Source organism: Eumetopias jubatus, unplaced genomic scaffold (assembly GCF_037043125.1).
Source record: "Eumetopias jubatus isolate StellerSeaLion01/CBP00866 unplaced genomic scaffold, mEumJub1_p1.0 scaffold_4, whole genome shotgun sequence".
In the NCBI taxonomy this organism is placed as follows: Eukaryota; Metazoa; Chordata; class Mammalia; order Carnivora; family Otariidae; genus Eumetopias; species Eumetopias jubatus.
In genome coordinates, this window is record NW_028274810.1 from 102973332 (window position 1) to 102993792 (window position 20461).

Here is a 20461-nt window from a genome sequence, read left to right on the forward strand (position 1 = left end):
TTGTCTCAGAGGACTGACCCTAAGGCCTACCCTGGGTTCTCCTAACAGCTGCTCCTAACTCCCCAGCTGCTCCTGGGATATGGAGATGGGGGCGCTGGGGACAGTGCGGGTGCCAGGCCGTGGAGCGGTGCAGGCAGCACTGGCTGCATTTGGCTAGTCCTGTCTGGACAGGTGCCCCCTTCCCAGGTGCGTGGGCAGGGCAGGGTCATGCCAACAGCTCAGAGTAACTGGAGGCCTTGTGCCCGGGGTGTGTGGTCATGGGTGTTCTAGAAGAGACAGGAGACAGGCAGGGTCCGCTGCCTGGATGGGTGACCAAGATACCAGCAATCACTCTCTTCTGACTCCAGAGGTCTCCAGAGGCCCCCAGTCGACGCTGATACGATTCCCTCTAGATATCTATGGGTGGCAGCCTGTGCACCCGCCAGGAGTGCTAAGGGGGGTAGCCCCTGAGGGGGTCGGGGCCAGGAGTTCTGGGTTGTAGGCCCCGCCTCTCCCGGCTGCGCTGTCCTAGTTCCAGCTTGAGAACATTTCTGAGCCCTTGGGGGGGAGGGGCAAACCACCTGGCAGCCCTGTGGCCTGGTCACCATGCCATGGTGGACCGCGCCCCGGGCCCAGGATAAGTTTGAATCCTTAACTGGCCCAACCTTACCTCTCCTGCCCCAGCCCCTTGATCCTGACAAACTCCCCAGGTCCTGAAAGTATCTAATCCTCAGGCTACTCCGCACCCCACCCCTATTGTTCACCTTAGATGTGGCTTCCTCCGGGAAGGCCTCCCTGAGCCCCCACCCCCGTCCCTAGACTCGCGCTGCCCATTCTGGCCCCAGGCCCCCTCGACCTGCCAGCCCCCAGAGCTCTGCGCCTTCCCTTTGCCAGGGGGCTTGGAGGCGACATCGGGGCAGTGGACCGACCTGAGACGGCAGCGGGGGGCCGCGCTCCCTAGGGGGCTTCAGTCCCGCGGCGGCGGGGAGGCTGGGGAACCATGGACCGACAGATGCACAGACAGACGGACGCGGCGGCGGGCCGCGCCTCCGGGGGCGGGGGCGGGGCGGTCCGAGGGGCGGTGCGGAGGCATGCGCCCTGCTCCGCCCCCCGCCCCCGGCCTCCCGAGCGCAGCCGGCGGAGCGGCGGGAGCCGAGCGCGGCGGCGGCGCGAGGGGAGGGAGGGGCGGCGGGCCGAGCTGAGCCGAGCGGAACGTGCGGGCCCCGGGCGGCGCCGCCAGGATGCCCCGGCCCGCGGGCCGCTCCGCTGCCAGCCACCCCCGCGGCCCCCGGCGGCCCGCGCTCGGCCGGGGAGCGCGTGAGCCGCAGCCAGAGCCGGAGGCGGGAGCAGCGAGCAGGAGCCCCGGGCCCCCCAGTGCAGGGTGAGCGCCGCCGCCCGGGCCCGAGGACGCCTGGGTGGGAAGGACCCCGGGAGGGAGGACCCCCGGCGGGAGGCTCCTGGGCAGGGAGGGGCTGCCTGCGGTCTGTTGCTCTCACGGTCTGTCCGAGGGGCCGCGGGCACCCCTGAGGGCCGCGCACCCCCACCCCCGACTCGGGGACCTCCGGGGTAACTTCCCTGGGGCTGGCCTCTTCCCCGGTCTCTCCCCCGTCCCCCCCCCCCCCCGCCGCCTCCGGGTCTAGGAGCGCCGCTTGCAGGGAGCGGGGACGGCCAGTTTAGGGGTACTGGGCCCACCCCTACCCAGAGTAATCCGTTGGGGCGTCCGCCTCCCGGGCGGTAGCTCGGACGCGCCCTCGGGGCTGGGTAGGGCTGGGGGTCCCGCTGGGGACCGGCAGGCTGGGACGCGCCGGGTCGGGCGCGAGTGTCGAAGCACGGAGGAGCCGGGCCCGCGGGATTGGGGGGCGGGCAGGGCGGGCGGGGGGCGTGCCGGAGATGCGGAGGCTCCGCGCAGCGAGCCCCGCCCCGGGCGACAGCGGGGCTGGACCTCACGGGCCGACGGGTGGCAGCGCGGGAGGGGCGCAGCTGGGGGCGCGGGTGGGTAGCAGCCAGGGCGCAGGCCCGCGCGAGCTGGGCGGGTGCAGCTGGAGCCCGCCTGGAGCCCGGGAAATCCTTTCAAGTTCTGGGTTCTCTTTGTTGCGCAATAGAGCCCTGGGGCCACGAGGCTTCATTGGTCCGGGGCCGTGACGTCACGCCGGGGCCCCGCCCGAAGACCCAGCGCGGGTGGGGCGGGGAGAGGCTTCTGGGCAGGCTGGGTCCCACGCCCGGCACACCTGCAGTCCGCCCAGCGACGAGCTGTGGGGGGAGGGGAGAAAGGAGGGGCTCCGGGGTCTGGGGGAGGCAGGAAGCCCCAACCTGAAATGCTGGGGGGACGCTTTGAGTGTACTGCGGAAGAAGCTTCCCAGTGGGGAGCGGCGACACCTGGCTGTTGGACCGCCCTGGCTGGAGCCCAGCCTGGGGTCTGGCCCTCCGCGTCTGCTGCTCCCTGTGGGGAATGAACAGCAGCCGCCTGATCAGCCCGGAGGAAGGCGTCTCCCGGTCCCTGCACCGTCAGCCCCTTCTCACTGTGTGTTTGGAGGACTTGGTATTCACCCCGCAGTGGCATCCTTCCCCCATCCCAGCACCACGGCTCTCAGGAGTCCTAGGCTCCAAACCCGGCCCTCGCACTTCCTCCCTGTGTGGCTCCGGGTTCTGAGCCTCAGTGTTCCCATCTGCAGTGTGGGAACAGCAGGACCCATCCTGCAGGGGTAGGTAGTTGAAAAAGGCAACCTCAGTTCAAGGAACAAAAAATGCCTGTTGTTGCTTGGGTTGGGGTTAGGGTTTGGGCTTGGATTTGAGAGGCCAGGAATTTTGATGTCAGCAGAGTGGGGCTTGGGTCCTGGTTCAGACACTTCATAGCTTGGGCAAATGGTTTAACCTCTCTCTGTCTTTGCTGGACTATCTTTAAAATGGGGATAATGTCAGTATTGATCACACAACATCTCTGGGGACACTAACTGGGGACTGTGCCCGTTCCCATTGCCTGCTCCCTCTCCAGGCAAGTCACGGTCCTCCTGCCCACAGACCGAGGGCCCTTGCGTGCAGTGAGACACTGTTAGGCCAGACACGGGGCAGATCTGGCACCATGAAAGGTTATGCCAGTTGTGGCCTGTGGCACCTGCCCCACCACCCTGCACCAGTGGTCAACAGGGCCCCGGGTGACGGGGGCCAGACAGAGCCTGTGGGGATTCTGAGGGAAGGCCTCCCGGTGGGACAGCCAAGGAGACCCAGTGCGGGTGGAGATAGATTCTGGCCCACCGGGTGCATGCTGAATCCAGCTTCCTGTTGGACAATGTGAAGATCACCGGTGTCTGCAGTCTCCGGCCCCCAGCAGCACCCACACCCTGCCCGCTCGGGACCCCCTTGGGCTTCCTCACCCCAAAGCGGTGCTGTCCCAGGTTCTGCTTGGGGTGGCTGTGTCTACCCACAGGTCTGAGGCTTACCCACACCCCCAAGCTCAGTGTCTCGGCCCTTAAGGGACAGCGGAGCTCAGTGAGCTGGGTGGGCTGTAGTACAGACTTGTACCTGGCAAGCATTCGTTGAGGGCGTACTGTGTACTTGGCCCCGTCCATGGCATAGCGTGTCTACTACTCACAGCACCTTCCCGGGGAGGTATCATCATGTCCAGCTCACAGATGAGAAAAACAAGGCCCGGCTGAGTCTATAACTGGCGGGTGGGCGAGAATCTAGCAGCTCTTTATCCAACCCCATGTGGCCTCTATATGCTGAGGTCAGAGAGCTTTGCTGGACTCTGCAATGGCTGGTGGAGGGTCCCATGGGGCCACCCCACCTCCCACACTGGATCTGGGGTGGGGAAGAGGAGCATGCTCTGTAAGCAGAAGCCTAATGTTTGGGAAGGAATTTTCCTGTCCCCAGAAACCCTCCAACCTCCTAGGAGGCATTTAAGGAGCACCGGTGTGGTCCAGAATAGACTCCTCCCCTGGGTCAGGGATCTGGGCAGGCCCGAGGCTGGGGCATGGGGATGAATGAGACTCATCCCTGAGGGATCCTTCTGTATCCAGGTGGGGGGTGGGGTCAGGCCACAGACAGACCCAAAGAACTCTAGACGAGACAAGAAGCGGCGCCTGGCAGCAGGACCGAGTGGTACTGCTTCGCCTGCCCTGAGAGCCAGGGGCCTGCCATGGCCTGTCCATTCCAAGCTGGGTAAAGCCCCTGGGGGATCACATGGCTGTGTCTGGTAACAGTAGGTGCTCATAAGTGTTGGAGGCTAGAAAATTGCAACCAGTAAGATTAAACAGGCTCCGGAGTAAAAAGGGCCAAGTGTGCAGAACACACAGTAGGCCTTCACTTAGCATTGTACTTCTCCCCACGCTGCCTCCTCCAGGCTATGGCCAGAGACGCCTGTTGTGGGGCCCCACATCAGAGGGACCAGCCAGTGCTCAAGCCAGGGCTCAAGCCATGCACAGGGGCGTGGCTTGGGGCTGCTGGGCTGGGAAGGGGGAGGGAGGGACTTAGAGCCCGGCTCTCTGGCAGGATGGACGGCCTCTGCAACATGTGCATTCTACCCAACATCCTGTGTCCCTGGCTTGTGGCCGTAGGCTATCGGCAGTTCCTCCTTGGGGTCAAGGTCTGGTCCCTCGGCTGTCTACAGGCCCATGCTGTCCCAGGCATCCACAGCATAGCACTGATCACCTCCCCAGAGCACCACTGTGTGTGAGACCTGGACCCACAGCATAATCGTGACCACCGCCCAGAGCGCCCACTGTGTGCCAGACCTGGACCCACAGCATAATGCAGCTGTCCCAGGAGCAAACCCAGATTCCATACCTTGGCCAGGAGTGGGTGGAAGGGAGGGTGTTTGCACTTACTGGGCACCCCTGGCTAGTCCCCTGGGTGCCAGGGACATGGGCTAGAGGCCCCTGAGGAGAGGAGGGTGGAGCAGCCCAGCCCAAGTCAGGACCGCACAGGTCATGGTGCATCAGGGGGCCCCTCCCTCTCCCACTCCCTGGAGGCCCGAGAGCTTTGATGCCCTAGCCAGAGGGACAATCTCTGAGCACTCCCTGGCTTCTCCCCCACTGCAGATGCTCGCGGTCCCTGGTGTCTCCGACCCACCACGTGTGAGGGCTTCTGCTCCGAGCCTGGGCCTGGCCCCCAAGGAGGATGTCTCAGCTGCCGGCCAGCTCCCATCTGCACCATGAGTGATGAGCGGCGGCTGCCCGGCAGCGCAGTGGGCTGGTTGGCGTGTGGAGGCCTCTCCCTGCTCGCCAACGCCTGGGGCATCCTGAGTGTGGGAGCCAAGCAGAAGAAGTGGAAGCCGCTAGAGTTCCTGCTGTGCACACTGGCGGCCACCCACATGCTCAACGTAGCAGTGCCCATCGCCACGTACTCCGTGGTGCAGCTGCGGCGGCAGCGCCCCGACTACGAGTGGAACGAAGGCCTCTGCAAGGTCTTCGTCTCCACTTTCTACACCCTCACCCTGGCCACCTGCTTCTCCGTTACGTCCCTCTCCTACCACCGCATGTGGATGGTTCGCTGGCCCGTCAACTACCGGTGAGCCCCGGAGCACGCGCACCTCTGCACTTCGGCGTCTGGTGGTCTTAGAGGGGGGGTCGTGTGGGCAGTGGGCACAGAGGCCACCTGGGATACCCGTGCGCAGAAACGCCCCCCCCCCCAGAGGCTCAGGAAGGGCTGCTCTGGGCTGCACACCTGCGCGTGCAGGGGTGTCCACAGTGTCCAGTACGGAAATGCGTGGTGGGAGGGATGTGTGACTACATGCATGAGGATCCCCTGTGCAAGGGACAGGCCCCACTCTGCTGGCCGTGCCGTGACGATGATGTACCAGGGGGCCAGGGCAGTTGGGGATCGCTTGCAGGGCCCCAGGGCTCTGGGAAGACCCTGGGAGTGACACCTCGGTCCTGCCCCCACCTCATGCCAGGCTGAGCAACGCCAAGAAGCAGGCGGTGCATACGGTCATGGGCATCTGGATGGTGTCCTTCATCCTGTCCGCCCTGCCTGCCGTCGGCTGGCACGACACGAGTGAACGGTTCTACACCCACGGCTGCCGCTTCATCGTGGCTGAGATCGGCCTCGGCTTCGGCGTCTGCTTCCTGCTGCTGGTGGGCGGCAGTGTGGCCATGGGTGTGGTCTGCACCGCCATTGCCCTCTTCCAGACACTGGCTGTGCAGGTGGGGCCGCGGGCCGGCCACCGCGCCTTCACCGTGCCCACCATTGTGGTGGAGGATGCGCAGGGCAAGCGCCGCTCCTCCATCGACGGCTCTGAGCCTGCCAAAACCTCGCTGCAGATCACGGGCCTGGTGGCCACCATCGTCATCATCTATGACTGCCTCATGGGCTTCCCCGTGCTGGTGGGTGAGACTGTCAGCGGGTGGGAGCCTCTCCGGGGCCGGGCCGTGGGCTCTGGGACAGCCCTGGGGCTGGGCGTGCTCCAGGCATCAGGTGGTTGAATCCTCCCATCCAGTCCTCGGAGGGAGGGAGGGAGGGGGCGGCATTATCATCGTCCCCATTTCAGATTTGGAAACTGAGGTCAGAGTGGAACCATCACCCACCTAAAGTTAAGGCAGCTGTGTGAGGACTTGAGCCCATGTCAGGGGACTGCGGAGCCCAGGATCTTTGTGGTACACTGTAGGGGACATTCCTCACCAAGGTGAGGCCCATTCGAATCAGAGGGTGTGGAAAGTGAAGTCACATACCCACCTGGCCCAAGAATAAAGTCTGGATTCAGTAGCCATGCACTAGCACCCACAGGGTTCCAGCCCAACCCCCTGAAAGCTCTGGAGTGGGGTAGGGAGGGGTTTTGGCGCAAGGACCAGCCAGAGACGTTGTCCAAGCAGCTGGGCAGGGCTGTGTCCCTGGAGTCACTGCAGGACACAAGCTCCAGAAGGTGGCAGGTGGGGTGGCAGCCTCAGAGTCAGGGGACACACAGGATGCAGTCCCAGGCACCCTGTGGCTCCACCCTCAGTGGGCCTGGTAACCGCCCTACCCAGGTGCTGGGTTCTGTGTGCAGTGGGGCCCCGCGTCTCCAGCCTGTGTTGATGGAGGGAAGGAGCGTGTATACAATTGCAGAATCAGAAGGGGACAGCCATGGAGGAAGAGCCTCCCCAGCTTCTCTTCAGGGCATGGAAGGGAGTGCATTTTATGGAGCCCGCTCCATGCCGCAGGCCTGCTACGGTGTCTGGGATCTTTACCTCACTCTCTGGGGGTGTTCTTGGCCCATTTCACAGATGAAGAAACTGAGCCCCAGAGAGGTTCAGCACCTTTCTGAGGGTCACACAGCAGAACCAGCATGATGAGTGTATCATACCCAGTTCTGCTCTGATGGGGGAATAATTAAATGTCACTCTGGGTGGGGGAATGAACTCTCCTGGGACAGGAGTGAGGGTCCCTGGGCAGGGACCCAAAGGCTTCCTGGTTGATTCTCAGAAACTCCTTTGATTCTCCTCTGAGATCCAAGACCTAGACCCCCGGTGCCCCCCAGGGTACGGGTAGGGCTAAGGAGGCCACTTGGCCACAGAGGAGTGGGGATGGCAAAAAAGTCCCTGAACTGGTAAGTTTGACACCTGGTTCTCCAAGCTCCAGTTTCCTCTTCCCAAAAAGGGGTTGGTAAACCATGCCCCTGCCTCTCTCCTCGGGCAGTCATGAGGCTGGCATGGGGCAAGGCCCTCTGTGAAGGGCTGTCCATGCACACACGGGGCGATGGCTGTTCATGTGGGTAGCCGACAGCTCTTGGTGGAGAGGGACTTCTGCTCACGCTCTGGTTCTTTCCTGCCCAGGAGCCTATAGCTCTGTCTCCTCCTCTGGCAGGTGGGACAATTGAGGCTGGGGGAGGGGCAAGCTGTGTGACAGGGGTCCTGCCAGGTGCCAGGCCGAGCCGTGTGCCCACAGGTGGTGAGCTTCAGCAGCCTTCGGGCGGACGCCTCGGCACCCTGGATGGCACTGTGTGTGCTTTGGTGCTCGGTGGCCCAGGCCCTCCTGCTGCCCATATTCCTCTGGGCCTGCGACCGCTACCGCGCCGACCTCAAAGCCGTCTGGGAGAAGTGCGTGGCCCTCATGGCTAACGATGAGGACTCAGACAATGGTGAGGATGGCCTGGGAGCGGCCCCAGGGGAGAGTGGTGCCTGGGTGAGGTCAGCAGGATCACAGGTGACCATGTGCTTGAACCCCCCAGGGACCTACGTGTCCTGTGGGGCATCCTCCTACCCAGGCAGGACCTGTGGACACCAGACTGGATGCGTCCCACAGAGCTTCCACCCTTAGGGGTCCCCGGAAGGCTCCCGTAGACCCAGGTGCTGTCTCACCGCAGCAATAACAGCGTTGCCCTCGGTTGAGGCTTTGCTATGGTCAGACCCTATGTGTATTTAGTCCCCCACCCCCAAAGCTCACCAGGTAACATCACATCCCATCCCCATAGAGCAGGAGCCTGGCTCAGGTGATCTCCCCAGTCCCACAGCTAAAAGGTGGCAGTGTCAGGATCTGAACCCAGCCTCCTGCCCTTTCTGTGTCTCTGAGGCTCCCTAGAACTCACTGTCCGGCGCCCCCAGGTTTCCACGGCCCTAAGCTTTTGCCCCACCCTGCAGATACCAGCCTGGAGGGTGGCATCCCCCCGGACCTGGTGCTGGAGCACTCCCTCGACTACAGCTATGGAGGTGACTTTGTGGCCCTGGACAGAATGGCAAAGTATGAGCTCTCGGCCCTGGAGGGGGGCCTGCCCCAGTTCTACCCGCTGCGGCCCTTGCAGGAGGACAAGATGCAGTACCTGCAGGTAGGGACAGGGCCGGGCTCCAGACGCCGGAAATGCGGGGTGGGGGGGGAGTATCGTGATCGCCCCAAGGCCTTGCCTCTCTGAGGCCCCGCGTCGGTCCCCGTTTTCCAGGAGGGCAGCCCGGGTTAACCCCGCCCGTCCTGACAGGTCCCGCCCACGCGACGCCTCTCCCACGACGACGCGGAAGTGTGGGCCGCCGTCCCGCTGCCCGCCTTCCTGCCGCGCTGGGGCTCGGGCGAGGACCTGGCCTCCCTGGTGCTGCCCGCCGGGCCTGACCGACGCCGCGGCAGCCTGCTGGCCTGCGCAGAGGAGGCGCCCCCGTTCCGCCCGCGCCGCCGCTCCGCCGAGAGCCTGCTGTCGCTGCGCCCCCTGGCCCCCGACGGCGGCCCACGCCGCGCCCGCGACTCGCCCCCCGGCAGCCCGCGCCTCCGCCCCGGGCCCGGCGCCCGCTCCGCCTCGGCCTCGCTGCTGCCCGACGCCTTCGCGCTGACCGCCTTTGAGAGCGAGCCGCAGGCCCTGCGGCGCCCGCCAGCCCCGCCAGCCCCGCCAGCCCCGCCGGGGCCCTTCCTTGACAGCTCGCGGCCCGGCGAGGACGCGGCGCCCCCTGGCGGCGGCGTCGCGCAACGGAGCCCCGGGCCGCGCCTGGCCGTGCACGCGCACGCGGGACCCCTGAGGACCGGCCTGAGCGCGTCGTGGGGCGAGCCCGGGGGCCTGCACGCGGCGGGCGGCGGCGGTGGCGGCGGCGGCGCCGGCGGCGCCGGCAGCACCAGCAGCTTCCTGAGTTCGCCCTCCGACTCCTCGGGCTACGTCACGCTGCACTCGGACTCGCTGGGCTCCGCGTCCTAGGGCCTGCCGGCGCTTCCCCACGCGCGCGCCCGGCGGGCCGGGCCGCCCGCAGGGACCAAAGCACCAAAGATGCCACGCTGACCCAGGCCGGGTCCCGGGCAGCGCCACGCGGGGCCTGCCAACGGCGCCTGGCCAAGTGCCAGCCCTCCCTGCGTGACTGAGCCGTGGGCGTTGCCTGGAGGGGCGGCGGCTGCCCTGAACCGCGGCTGGGTAGTGCATCACCGGGCAGAGCGAGGCTGGACTTGGGTAAAGGCGGGCTCTGCACGCCCTGATGTGCCTGGGCAGCGGGACTGGGGGGATGGGGGTGGCAGCAAGGAGCCCAGGGACAGGGCCACCACCAGACAGAACAAAGCCCAGCCCTGCAGAAGCGGGAGCCACGGGACTGACTGCACCCTGCTTTCCACTTTGCACTGTTAACTGTCTCACCTCAGTGGGGGGCAGGGTACAGAGGGTCTCTCAGCACAGGGGTCTTCAGAGCCCAAACAAACTCTCTGAGCAGGTGTTCCTGCTGACCAGTTCTGCCTCAGTTTCCCCATCTGTAATGAGCAGGTGACCATATTAACTCTCAGGACTGTTTGGAGAAGTCTCCTGGTCCGTGTGCACCGGCCCCTGCATGGACAGGGTGTGAGAGCGTCTAGGGCCCTCTGTGGGTCCCTTGTGGGGGTCAGTCTTCAGTGTGTGGCCTGCTGTGGCCTCTGCGCCTGAGGCCTCCCACTCTCAGTGCCCCTGGACCCCCCAGGAACTCACCCCACCCGCACCCCAGCTAAAGCACAACACTTTGCGCCATCACCCACCTTGACCATTGTTAGTGTCCCCGCCCTCATCACTCTCCCCACCACGGCAGCCACCTCTAGGATTCCCACCATGAAGGTCGTGGGTCCATGATGGGAAAGAACTGAAGCAAAGGGAGAATGGGCTTCCTTATCTTGAGGCCCCTGGGACAGGGTCCTGGCTTAGAGGTCTCCCAGATTCTGGGTTTAAGGCCTGGTCCCTGCTGAGGGTCCTCCTTCACCCCGGGGTCAGGGCTCTTTGCTCTCTTTCCTGAGCAGACCCCTTGCTAGCCTAGGCTTTGCCATGGGCCTTGGGGAGGGGCCTGCTGGGTCTTCCGTGGAGAGAGACCCTAGAATCAGGCTAAGCAGAGGCCCGGGAACAGCTGTGATCTTGAGCTGAAAGGACAGGGCCAAATGCAGAAGTGGTCTCGTCCTGGCCCCTGCCTTGGCGCAATGGCCCTACACGGGAAAACCTGGAGCAGATCCCAGGGCCTGCACGGAGCCTGCCTGCACTGTGCTCCCTCCTGCTCTGCAGCCGCCCCAACCTTCCCGCCTGTGGCCAAGCCTATTTCCTCACCCAGCTGACAAGGTGTCAGCCCCAGAAGAGGCCCCTGGGGGGCGGGGAGGGGGGGAAGGATAGGGGACTGGCTCCATCTCTGCTTCTGAGATTCCCCCTAGTCGCTGGCTGGGGGGGTAATGGGAGGGAGGAGCTGGCCACAGGTGAGCAAGGCAGGAAGCTGCAGTACAGCCGCAGCCGTGGGACGCGCCACCTCTGGCCATCGCTGTGCCTTCAAGGACCAACCTGTCATGTGGGGGTAGAGATCTTCAGCTAGCCACTGTGTCGTTCCCCCCACCTCACCCCTCCACCCACTCACCCCTGCTCAGGCCGGCCCATTTGTCACATTGGGTTTTTACTCTGTGTACTTTGTATCCAATGGCAATATCTGCAGGGAGACATGGTACCCCAAAGTCCCTCCAGTTCTGGTTTTTACAAAAATAAAAAGGAGGGAGGACCCCAAACGGAGGACCCTGGAGCCTGGGGTTCCTCTCACACTTCATGAGCCTCTAGGCCTCTTTGCTGCATTCATAAGCAGCTTGACCCTGGGCTCACAGGGGAGGGAGCTCTGTCTTCACACCACCACCCACCCAGAGCCAGGGATCCGTTTGTAGTTTTTTGACAACTGAGCATTTCTCTTCTGTACAGGATACAATAAAAACTTCCTATGATTTGCACCTGGCATTCCTAGGCTAGTTTCATGGAAACACCTTTCTAGAATAGAGCAGCACTGCTTAGCCAGCTGCCCCCAAACGTCTCTCCTCTGGGTCCGGAATTCCTCCTAGTGCGCCATCCTTTGGGTCGGTGTCCCTTTTCCATGCAACTGCTGCAGCCCCACCCAGCGAGTGAGACTGGCCTGGAGCAGCTGCAGGATGGAGCTGTGGGCTGGGCACCAGAGAAGCCCTAGAAGGGCAGCTTACAGCCTCGGCTCCAGGTGTGGCTTCAGGGGCGTCTAGCCCCTATGAGGTTGGCTCAGGAGGGCAAGAAGCGTAGGGCCGAGGCTGGGAGGGGGTGGTGGTGCCGGACCGTTTGGCTCCGGTAAGAATTTGGAGGCCGCGCCAGGGTCCGCGGCGTAAGGTCGCCACCTAGTGGCTGGCAGAGGGATTAGTGCGGCTGCCCTGGTCCCCCAGTCGCCCCCAACGCAGTAGGAGGCGGAGACCCAAGAGGCCGGCCCCAGGACCGCCACAGCGGGGACCCCCTCCCCGCCTGTGCTCCAAAGAGCCTGATGGGTGGAGTGGGGGAGCCGGGCCGCTCTCTCCTCGCAGCCTAACCAGAACGGGTTTAGCACACAGGCAAAGCAGGGGCACTCCTAAAAGGGAAATATTTTATAGAAAGTCGGTATTTGTCGTTCAAAAGATGCACCCAAGCAGGCATCGTGGGAGAAATTTGGACCTTCGTGGTCTCTTTATACCCATTTCACAGGTTTGCCCTGTGTGTATTCTGAATTTCAAACTGGAAGTGCCAGGATCTCTTCCGGGGCTCGGCGCGGGATTCCCGTCCCCCAACCCCAGGCTGCCGCTCGAGAACCGGGACCCCGGGCTAGAGTCCGAGCACAGAAATGACCTCGTTTTCGGACGAATAAACAGGCGCCGAGCGCTCCGAGGGTCGCGGGCTCTGTGGCGGCCACGGCGGGGCGTGGGGTGAACCGAGCGAGGGGCGGAGCATCTTGCGGGGCGGGCTGCTAAGCCGGGACCGCTCCGGGCGGGTCTTCTGAGAGGGGCGGACCTCGGAGAGCGCGCCTGCCGGGTGGGCTGCGCCTAGTGCGGAGGGGGTGGGGATCCGTGGAAGCCGAGGGGATCCCAGGTGGGGGTGGGCTGGGGGCCCCTCGCCGGCGGGGCGGGACCTGGCGCGCTTTGTGCCGGTGGGAACCGGGCGTCCTCGGCTGGCTGAATGGGCCGGGGCGGGGCAGCAATTCTCCTCGCTGCGAGGGGTCCGCTCTGCGCCGCTGCCGACGGCGACCTTCCCACCGCGGCGTGGCTGCTGGGCGGGGGTGGGGGCGGGCTGCCCGCCGGGGGCCCTGGGAAAGAGGCGCAGCCCGGGACATACCCTCCCAGGCCCACGAGAAGGTGGGAAGAAGAGAGAGCGGGTCTGGCTTGAGTAGGTGGGATTAGGGTGGGGGGTGGACCCCGGTCCCCCCTGTGGTTCCGTGTATTTCCTCGCGTTCGCGGGCGCGCGGCACCCTCCCGGCCACCCCTGCCACGGGACCGGGACGGACGACTGGGGGTCCCGGCCGTCACCGCAGGCGCGCTCTAAACAGTCTCTGCGTCCCCATGCCAGGCGGGGGCCCCCTTGAGTCCGAGGCCGCGCGGGATTCACCAGGGCCGCCAAACGCCCAGACCCGGCCCCGGGCTCTCGGTGCAGCGGCGCGGCGCCGGCTGCGGCCCCGGGACGCTGGAGGACGGGCCGGGGAGACCTCCAGGGAAGAGGAGCAGGGGTGGCGGGGAGGGCGAGCCGCCGGTGGCCGGAGCAGGGGCCCAAATGGCAGGGGCGCAGGGGCCGAGCGGCGCGGGTGCCTCCGGGCTCGGGCCGGCGCTGTCCATGGTGCTGCCTCCTGCGCGCTCGTGCGCCAGGGGGCAGCGCAGGCCACCGCCTCCCTCCTCTCGGCGCCGCAGAAGCTGGCTAACGCCGGGCAGACAGCTGCGGAAGCCCGACGGGAACTCAGCTCCGCTGGGAACCGACCGGAGCCCTGGGGGGAGGGGAGCGGACGGGAGAAATGTGAAGGGGAGGGAAGAATGGGAGAGGGGAGGAGGAAAGGAGAGGTGTAGAGAGAGAAAAGGTGGGGAGAAGAGTGGCGGGGAAGGGAGGGGAGGGGCTAGGCAACCCGAATTTCTTTCCCAGGGTCCAGATTTTCGCCCACCCGGATTACAACTGCACTAGCCTGCAAGGTCTTTGCGGCCTCCTGGCTCCAGCAATCTGGGGCCCTCTCCTCACCCAGCTGCCCACTGCCCCGAGCTTTCTTCTCCATCCATTTTTCCCTTATCTGGACTTGTCATACCCAGGGCTCCGACCTCACAAGTCACCCCCCCCCCGCCCCCGCAGCTCCTTGCCCTACCGGCTCCAGACGCCCTCCCACCTTGCACCGAGTTCTGAAGGCTTTTCATGTACTTGACGCTCAGCTCCAATATGTCTGCCTTCTCCAACTTGCGTTTCCGGATCTGCAGATCAGTGGAAAGGGCTCTTAGCTGGGCAGTCCGATTTGGAAGGAATGAGATTGGGGATTGTATCACCCCCACCTCACCACGGCCTCACGTCTCACCTGGTGTGAGTAGTGTTTTTCCAGCAACGACTTCAGCTGCTCCAGGGACACATTGATGCGTGCCCGTCGCTTCTTCTCCATCAGTGGCTTGGAGATCTGTGGAGGGATGGCATTTTAGGGCAGGGCGACGGTCCTCTCACCCTGTGCCCCACACCACCCCCGCCTTGGCAGGGCGCCCACCCTGCGCTCCTCAGGACCCCAGACCTTGCGGAAGCCGCTGGCACGGCCACCGGAGCTGGCCTGGGTCCCGGGCTTAGTGCCCATGGTGTCGTTATCTGCGCCTGTGGGAGGCAGTGCCGCCTTTATAGGGGCTTCTCGTTTACATGTCAATGAGGCGCTCCTGGGCTCTAGGAACCCCGAGGGGGGGAGGAGATGAGAGGGGGATGCACTGTGAAATTCCCCACCTCCCTCTTTGCCCGGGCTTCAGCCTCACCTCCAGGAACCTTCCTTTCTTCCAGGGGACCCCCCTTCCCCTTTCCCAGTCTTTCCTTTATCCCTCTCACCCCCACCACTTCCTGAGTCTGGGGTCTTCTCCCATGCACACCCCTCCATGCCCTGTCCTCTCTCCATGTCTAGTGTCCCTAGGTAGTGAGCCTCACCACTAAGCCCACTTACTAGGCCCCTTGCTGCCCCTTGCCTCCAAGCATTCTGGGAGGGCACCCCCTGAGGAATGTTCATGGGCCCAGCTGGCTCTGAGCCTGGCTCATGACTCTGACAAGGTGCCGGGCCTCTCTGGGCCTGATGAAGATGCGGAGGCAGGGAGGGCCCGCCAGTGAACCCTTTCTGCGGGTTTCATGCTCTGGCCACGCTGGCAACGCCACATTAGTCGCCCTAATGTTGGGACAATGAAGCGATTTTCTGCCTATGGCTGCTCAAAGCCGGGCACAGGCTGGGCCCGAGGGGGCCAAGCAGCGACATGTGTCCCATTAAAGCGTGCAGCCCGCCCTCAGGGCCACAGCCAGTCTCCTCCTGGCTGGGGTCTTGGACTGGGAGCACTCCTGTGCAGAGGTGTAGCCTGGGCTCATGTGCCCTCTGGCCCTGTTAGGCCCCAATCCACCTCTCCTAGCTGGGGGTAAGCTGCAGGCAGCCTCAAGCCAGGGCGAAGAGAACAGCCTCCCCATCCTCACTCCCGATTGACAAGTAAGGTTCTGACACTTTACCTCCCAGCCTACGAGTTCATTCCCACCCGCCTTCTCTCGGTCCCAACAAATGTAAGGTGAGGGTGGGAAAGACCACTGATCATATGGGGAGAGCACCATTCTGTGCTCTTGGAGGTCTGGAACCCCCAAACACTTTTCATTATTTGGGCTGTGGTTGGAGACCCAGGGAGCTCCGTGAAGGAGGCACCCACACCAGGACTGGTGCAGTCCCGGGTTGGACCCTGGGAGCAGGCCTCCAGTAGCTGTGACTGACAGGCTGACGTCCAGAGGAGTCCCTGAAGTTCATACGGAGTTATCTCCCTGTACTGGGCTCGCAGGGCCTCGGTTTCAGAGTTTGTAAAATGGGGTTCCGAACAATGCGGGCCCCCACGGCTGCTCTCGAGGGTGATGAAGCAGCATGGACGCAAAAGTTCTGCAGATACGCCCTGCGGCAGAGGAATACACAAATTGGCCTTTGCAGGGGACTCAGCGTGAGGGGGAAGGGACACTGCTGGGGCCTGGGTGGGCCCCCTCGGCTCCCTGGAGCCGGGGCGTCTTCTCCCCTGACACCCGCCCCCCCTGTCCCCTCCCGGAGTTTTGAAGGGCCCTGCCGGGGCAGAGGCGTTCTCAAGAGCCAAGCAGCGTGGAGAATCGCGCCCCGCCCTCCTTTCAGGCTTAGGTTGCGTGGTCCGCGGCTTCGAGGTGCGCTTCCGCCACGGCCTCGGGACCCAGCGGCCGGATCTGGGCCGGGCCGGGCCCGGGTTGGGCGGCGGGGCCGAGGCCGGACGGCAGGCGTTGGCACGCGCCGGGCAGCTTTGAAGCGCCGGGGCTGACCGGGCCCCATTGGCCTCCGTGCGTTCCTCCGGCTTGGGACGGTGGCGGCTCGGTACAAAGGCGCCGCGGGGCAGGCGGGCGGCGCGGCCGGGCACAAAGGGGGCAGCCGAGTGTTAAGGGCATTGTGCCGGCCCCACAAAGCCCGCCCCCGCCCGCCCCCTCGGGGCCAAACTCCGGGCGCCCCGCCGCGCGCGGGCTTCCAGCTGCTGCACATCTGCACGGAAGCTGGGCGCGCGCCTCGCTCTGCCGGTCCCCCTCACCCCCGCCCCCGCTCCTGAGCCGCGCAGGCTGCGGGGCAATTTGTCCTCTAATTATGATCCCTCCCCATAAACCGCCGCCCGCGCCTTTTAACTCCGGCGCATTAGCAAACCAACGGCCCTCGGCGAGGCCCTCGCGGCCCGCCCCCTCTCCAGAGTTAGGGCCGCCATAAAGGGGCCCGCGGACCGCCCCTGCCCGCACCCTGGCAGCCGCAGCTCCTCCGGCCATCACTCCTCTTGAGCCCGAGCCGAGGGCTCCCGGCCGCGCTGGGTGGGGCCGCTCACGTGGGTGGCTTAGTGTTTTCCTAAGCAGTGGAAAATTGACCGCAAAACGAGCTAATTCGCAATGTTCTGCTTTGGCTGCGGGCGGCGGGGCTGTCGGGGAGGCCTGGGCTGGACTCGCAGCCGTCAAATTCGGCCCCCGCCCACTTAATGGGCCTCCGCCTCCGCTGCCCCCTACCCCGGCACCGCCCCCTGCGTCCCCGTTTTTCCCCCATCCCGGAACAAGTTCCCGGGCTGGGGCTCCCCCCCGCCACACACACACCTAGTATGATTTCCTCCCTGCTTTCCGGGTTTCCCACTCCCAGCCTGGCTCGCCCGCCACGAACAGCCCTTAAGCCGGCTGAGGGTCACGCAGACTCAGGGAGGAAAGAGAGCCCGGTGCGGATTCCATCCCCCCACTCCCGCTTTCCCGTGCCGGGAGAAATCCCCACTTTACCAGCAATTCGGGCTCCTGAGCAGCCACCTCCCCACTAAGACCCAATGCCTCTCTTCCCTCCCCCACTCTTCTCGAGTCCTGAGCCTGAGCATCCTACCCACACTCACAGGCAGGCGGGGCTCCGGACGGGTGCGTAGAGGTAAGGGAGATGATTTCCGAGGTGGGAGGGGCGGCACACTCCCACCCCCTTATCTGAGAGCAAGCAGGGCGAAGTGCTCTCAGGCTGCAGGGAAGGACATAGACCAACTTAGAAGCCGGGCTTATGCAAACTGGGATGTAGGCCACCGACTCCCTTTCCATCTTTAGCATCTGGGATTCCTAGGGGGCCTGGAAAGGAGCACAAGTTCAGGCAGAGCGCTGGGGAGACCCAGGCTGCCCTTTGCTCATTCAAGGAAAAAATTCCTTCTATAGTTCTGGAGGCCTCTGGGGGCTTCCAGGAATACTCAGAGCCCTCAGCTTCCTCAGGCTTGAGAATTTAAGGCAAAAATGAGCTGTGACTTTGTTCTCCCTTCCCCCTTCCCCCGTTTGGTTTAAGAACATTACAGGGGCGCCTGGGTGGCTCAGATGGTTGAGCGTCTGCCTTCGCTCAGGTCATAATCCCGGGGTCCTGGGACTGAGCCCCACATCGGGCTCCTGGCTCGGCGGGGAGGCTGCTTCTCCCTCTCCCTCTGCCTCTCCCCCTGCTCATGTTCTCTCTCTCTCTCTGTATCTCTGTTTCTCGAGTGAATAAATAAAATCTTAAAAAAAAAAAAAAGGAAAGAACATTACAGAGCAACTGAGGTTTTGGAAACAAGGGAGGGAGGGGGTTTGCAGGTCCCAGGCCAAGAGACAGACCAGATATTCTACCGGCCCTTCCAGGTGATGGCCCTGTGTAGCTAGCCTCCTCACCCTGGGTGAGAGCCCCTTCCCTTCCTCCAGCACCCAGACATTGAAAGCCATGCTAACTGGTGAGTGCCGCAGAGGCCACAGAGGGTGAAGGGGAGGGGAGCGGAGAGAAATGCACCGCCGTCTCTGCAGATGCATTTCAAAGTGGAATGAAGTGATTGCTTCATGTAATTAACTATTGGGACACAGCAAAAGCTCTGAAATGACTCAGCCGATTGTCTCCAGATGGGGTTGGAGAGGCTGCGATTGTTTAACTCTCTTTAGCTGTGTTGGGACTCCGAATAGCCCGGCCGCCAAGGGCCCTCCAGGGGACAAAGGCTGGGACTCCGGTGAGTGCATCAACACTGAACTGGGCTGGCCCAGCTCAGGGAGAGTGAATTCAGAGAGACCCCCATTGTCCCAGCCCTTTGTGTTTCTCCCCAGCTGGCTCTAATCTTTAAATATTTACCCGGCCCTTTTGTGCACACATGACTTATGCACTTCGGGCTGATGTGCTCATAAATTACGCATCATTTACCCGTTTCCAGACCAGAGAGAGGGGGCTTTCATGCCTGAAGCCCAGAATGGCCAGAGGAGGGAGAAGAAAAGTGTTGGAGGATCAGGGTTCTCTCCTGGGGAGAGCAGCAGCTACACTGAACAGGCCCCTCCTGGCCTCCACGTGGGAAGTGGATGGGACAGAGGAACTGTGAGTGACAAGGAGCCCCCAGGAGGCCCCTCTAACAACAACTGATTGGGGGACCCACCAGCAGGGAGGAGGGAGAGGCCAGTTCTCAGACTTTTTCTTACGCGGGGTCAAACTTGGACAAGAACAAACTTCTCACCCTGAGAAGCTGGTGTGGGTCGAGGTGCTTGGTGACACCTCATCCCTGGCACCTGCCTCCAGCTTGCTCTGGGTCATCCCCTCTCCCTACATTCTCCCTTGCTCCATCAAGGAACCCCATTTAAGAAAAAGAAGGCTAATTTCATCTCAGCCTGCAGTTTAACTTGGAAAAGTCAAGGCAGTTCTTAGGATTCTTGAAACAGGAGAAATCCCCACTTAGGTCAGGATGGAAGGCCACCTCAGCTGGTGGGCAAATGGCAGGATGAGGGGGGTGCAGGGGAGACCCTGCAGAGGGACCTTCCTGCATGAGAAAGGGCTCCCTTTGTACTTGCCTCCCGGGTCCAAGAACAAAACACATTCAAATGCTTATTTACAAAAGAAGGCGAGTGAGGCATCCCAGGGCTGAGTAGTTCACCTTTATGTTCTTATATTTTTGTGGGCTTGTTCTCATGCCTGCGGACGACACTGGAGAACTTGATGCGGAGTGGATTTCTTTGACCAGATTGCTTCCCTCTCTGGTAGCGGGTCTCAGTGTATGAGTTTCTGTCCATATCTCTCTGTGAATTACTGTTTCTCTGTGCATCTCTCGATCTCTGTGTGTGGCTTTGTTTCTCTGGGTCTATGCCAGCATGTGCATATGTTTGCTTACTTGCCTCTTTCCTCCATTACTGTTCTGTGAGCTGTGGGCCCTGACAGATTCAGCAACTCCAGGCACTTGTAAAAATCCCCCTTTCCTCTAGTCTGGCCATACCTGGCAGGGGACTGCTTTCCCTTTCTTTCTTCCTTCTCCAAGATGGTGCTGATGGAGATGTATGGTCTAAAGGGAGGTGGTAGACAGAGAAGAGAGGGTTGCTCAGTCTCACCAAGCTGGATTTCCTGGCACTCTGTGCCCCCAGAACGGGGGTGCATCAGGGCCCTGAGTCAGTGTGGACAGCAGATGCCAACGGCCAGAAAAGGAGCTTCCTAGGAGCAGCTCTCTACCCCAGGACCAGACTCACTCCCAGGAGTGAGGATGCAATGATGATTTTCTGGGGTCCCTGAGGCGTCCCAGCATTGGGGTAGAGGTACTGAGTCTGGGTGAGAGCATCAGAAATTGGGGGCAGTGTCGGGAGCATGAGCTCTCAGCCCGTAGTAATGCCATGCCTCCTTCCTACGTGGTACTGCAACTGGGCAACTTTGGATTTCAAAACATTAAATCCCCTTTCAATCCCACGAACCCAGTTTACTTAGCAAATGTTTTCTGAGCATTATTTAAACATGGTACTGGGCTTTGCAGAACATTATCAATACCTTATGCTGAAATGAGGACTCCTATTTTACAGGAAGCTGAAACTTGGGAGTCGATTTGCTCAAGGTTACAAAGCTGGGCCCTGGTAGTGCTGAGACCAGGATTCAATCCCAGGCTCTCCATCCTTCCCTGAGCCCAGCTGCTCAGATGCCAGGCCTCCTGCCAGGTCCTGTGGGGACAGAAAAGGACGGGGCAGCCAGAGGCTCAGATGCAGGTCTGGGTGACTGCAGTGCACAGCCCGCCCGGTCTCAGCACTCTCTGACCCACTACTCCGGGCTCCAGCCTCTCCTGGGGCCTGTCCCCTATCCCAACTCAGGCTTCCTTTCTCCTACCTGAGTCTGCAAACTTGGTGCCCGCCCTCCCTCCCTCTCCATAGATG

The 20461-nt window shown here is 63.0% G+C and overlaps 2 protein-coding genes across 2 annotated transcripts; one reads left to right on the plus strand and one right to left on the minus strand.

Annotated features, from left to right (window-relative positions):
• The first annotated feature begins 1225 nt into the window (after window positions 1–1225).
• On the plus strand, window positions 1226–11562 carry GPR153 (G protein-coupled receptor 153). Its single transcript, XM_028108602.2, has 6 exons — window positions 1226–1360; window positions 5016–5484; window positions 5870–6299; window positions 7837–8029; window positions 8529–8713; window positions 8861–11562. The coding sequence occupies exons 2-6, from the start codon at window positions 5129–5131 to the stop codon at window positions 9557–9559; spliced, it is 1863 nt and encodes a 620-aa protein (XP_027964403.1). The 5' UTR covers window positions 1226–1360; window positions 5016–5128; the 3' UTR covers window positions 9560–11562.
• A 1635-nt stretch (window positions 11563–13197) lies between these two features.
• On the minus strand, window positions 13198–14405 carry HES3 (hes family bHLH transcription factor 3). Its single transcript, XM_088023056.1, has 4 exons — window positions 14346–14405; window positions 14142–14237; window positions 13959–14040; window positions 13198–13571 (listed from the first exon to the last, which is right to left on the minus strand). The coding sequence occupies exons 1-4, from the start codon at window positions 14403–14405 to the stop codon at window positions 13198–13200; spliced, it is 612 nt and encodes a 203-aa protein (XP_087879182.1).
• Window positions 14406–20461: the final 6056 nt, after the last annotated feature.

Bases quoted from the DNA above. Each gene is read 5' to 3' on its own strand.
- GPR153 (XM_028108602.2), top strand. From the start codon at position 5,129: ATGAGTGATGAGCGGCGGCTGCCCGGCAGCGCAGTGGGCTGGTTGGCG. The intron at 8,030-8,528 runs GTGAGGATGGCC...CCCACCCTGCAG, and splicing joins CGATGAGGACTCAGACAATG to ATACCAGCCTGGAGGGTGGC. The intron at 8,714-8,860 runs GTAGGGACAGGG...CCGTCCTGACAG, and splicing joins ACAAGATGCAGTACCTGCAG to GTCCCGCCCACGCGACGCCT.
- HES3 (XM_088023056.1), bottom strand. From the start codon at position 14,405: ATGGGCACTAAGCCCGGGACCCAGGCCAGCTCCGGTGGCCGTGCCAGC. The intron at 14,238-14,345 runs GTCTGGGGTCCT...ATCCCTCCACAG, and splicing joins GTGCCAGCGGCTTCCGCAAG to ATCTCCAAGCCACTGATGGA. The intron at 13,572-13,958 runs GTGGGAGGGCGT...CCCTCCCCCCAG, and splicing joins CCTTCAGAACTCGGTGCAAG to GGCTCCGGTCGGTTCCCAGC.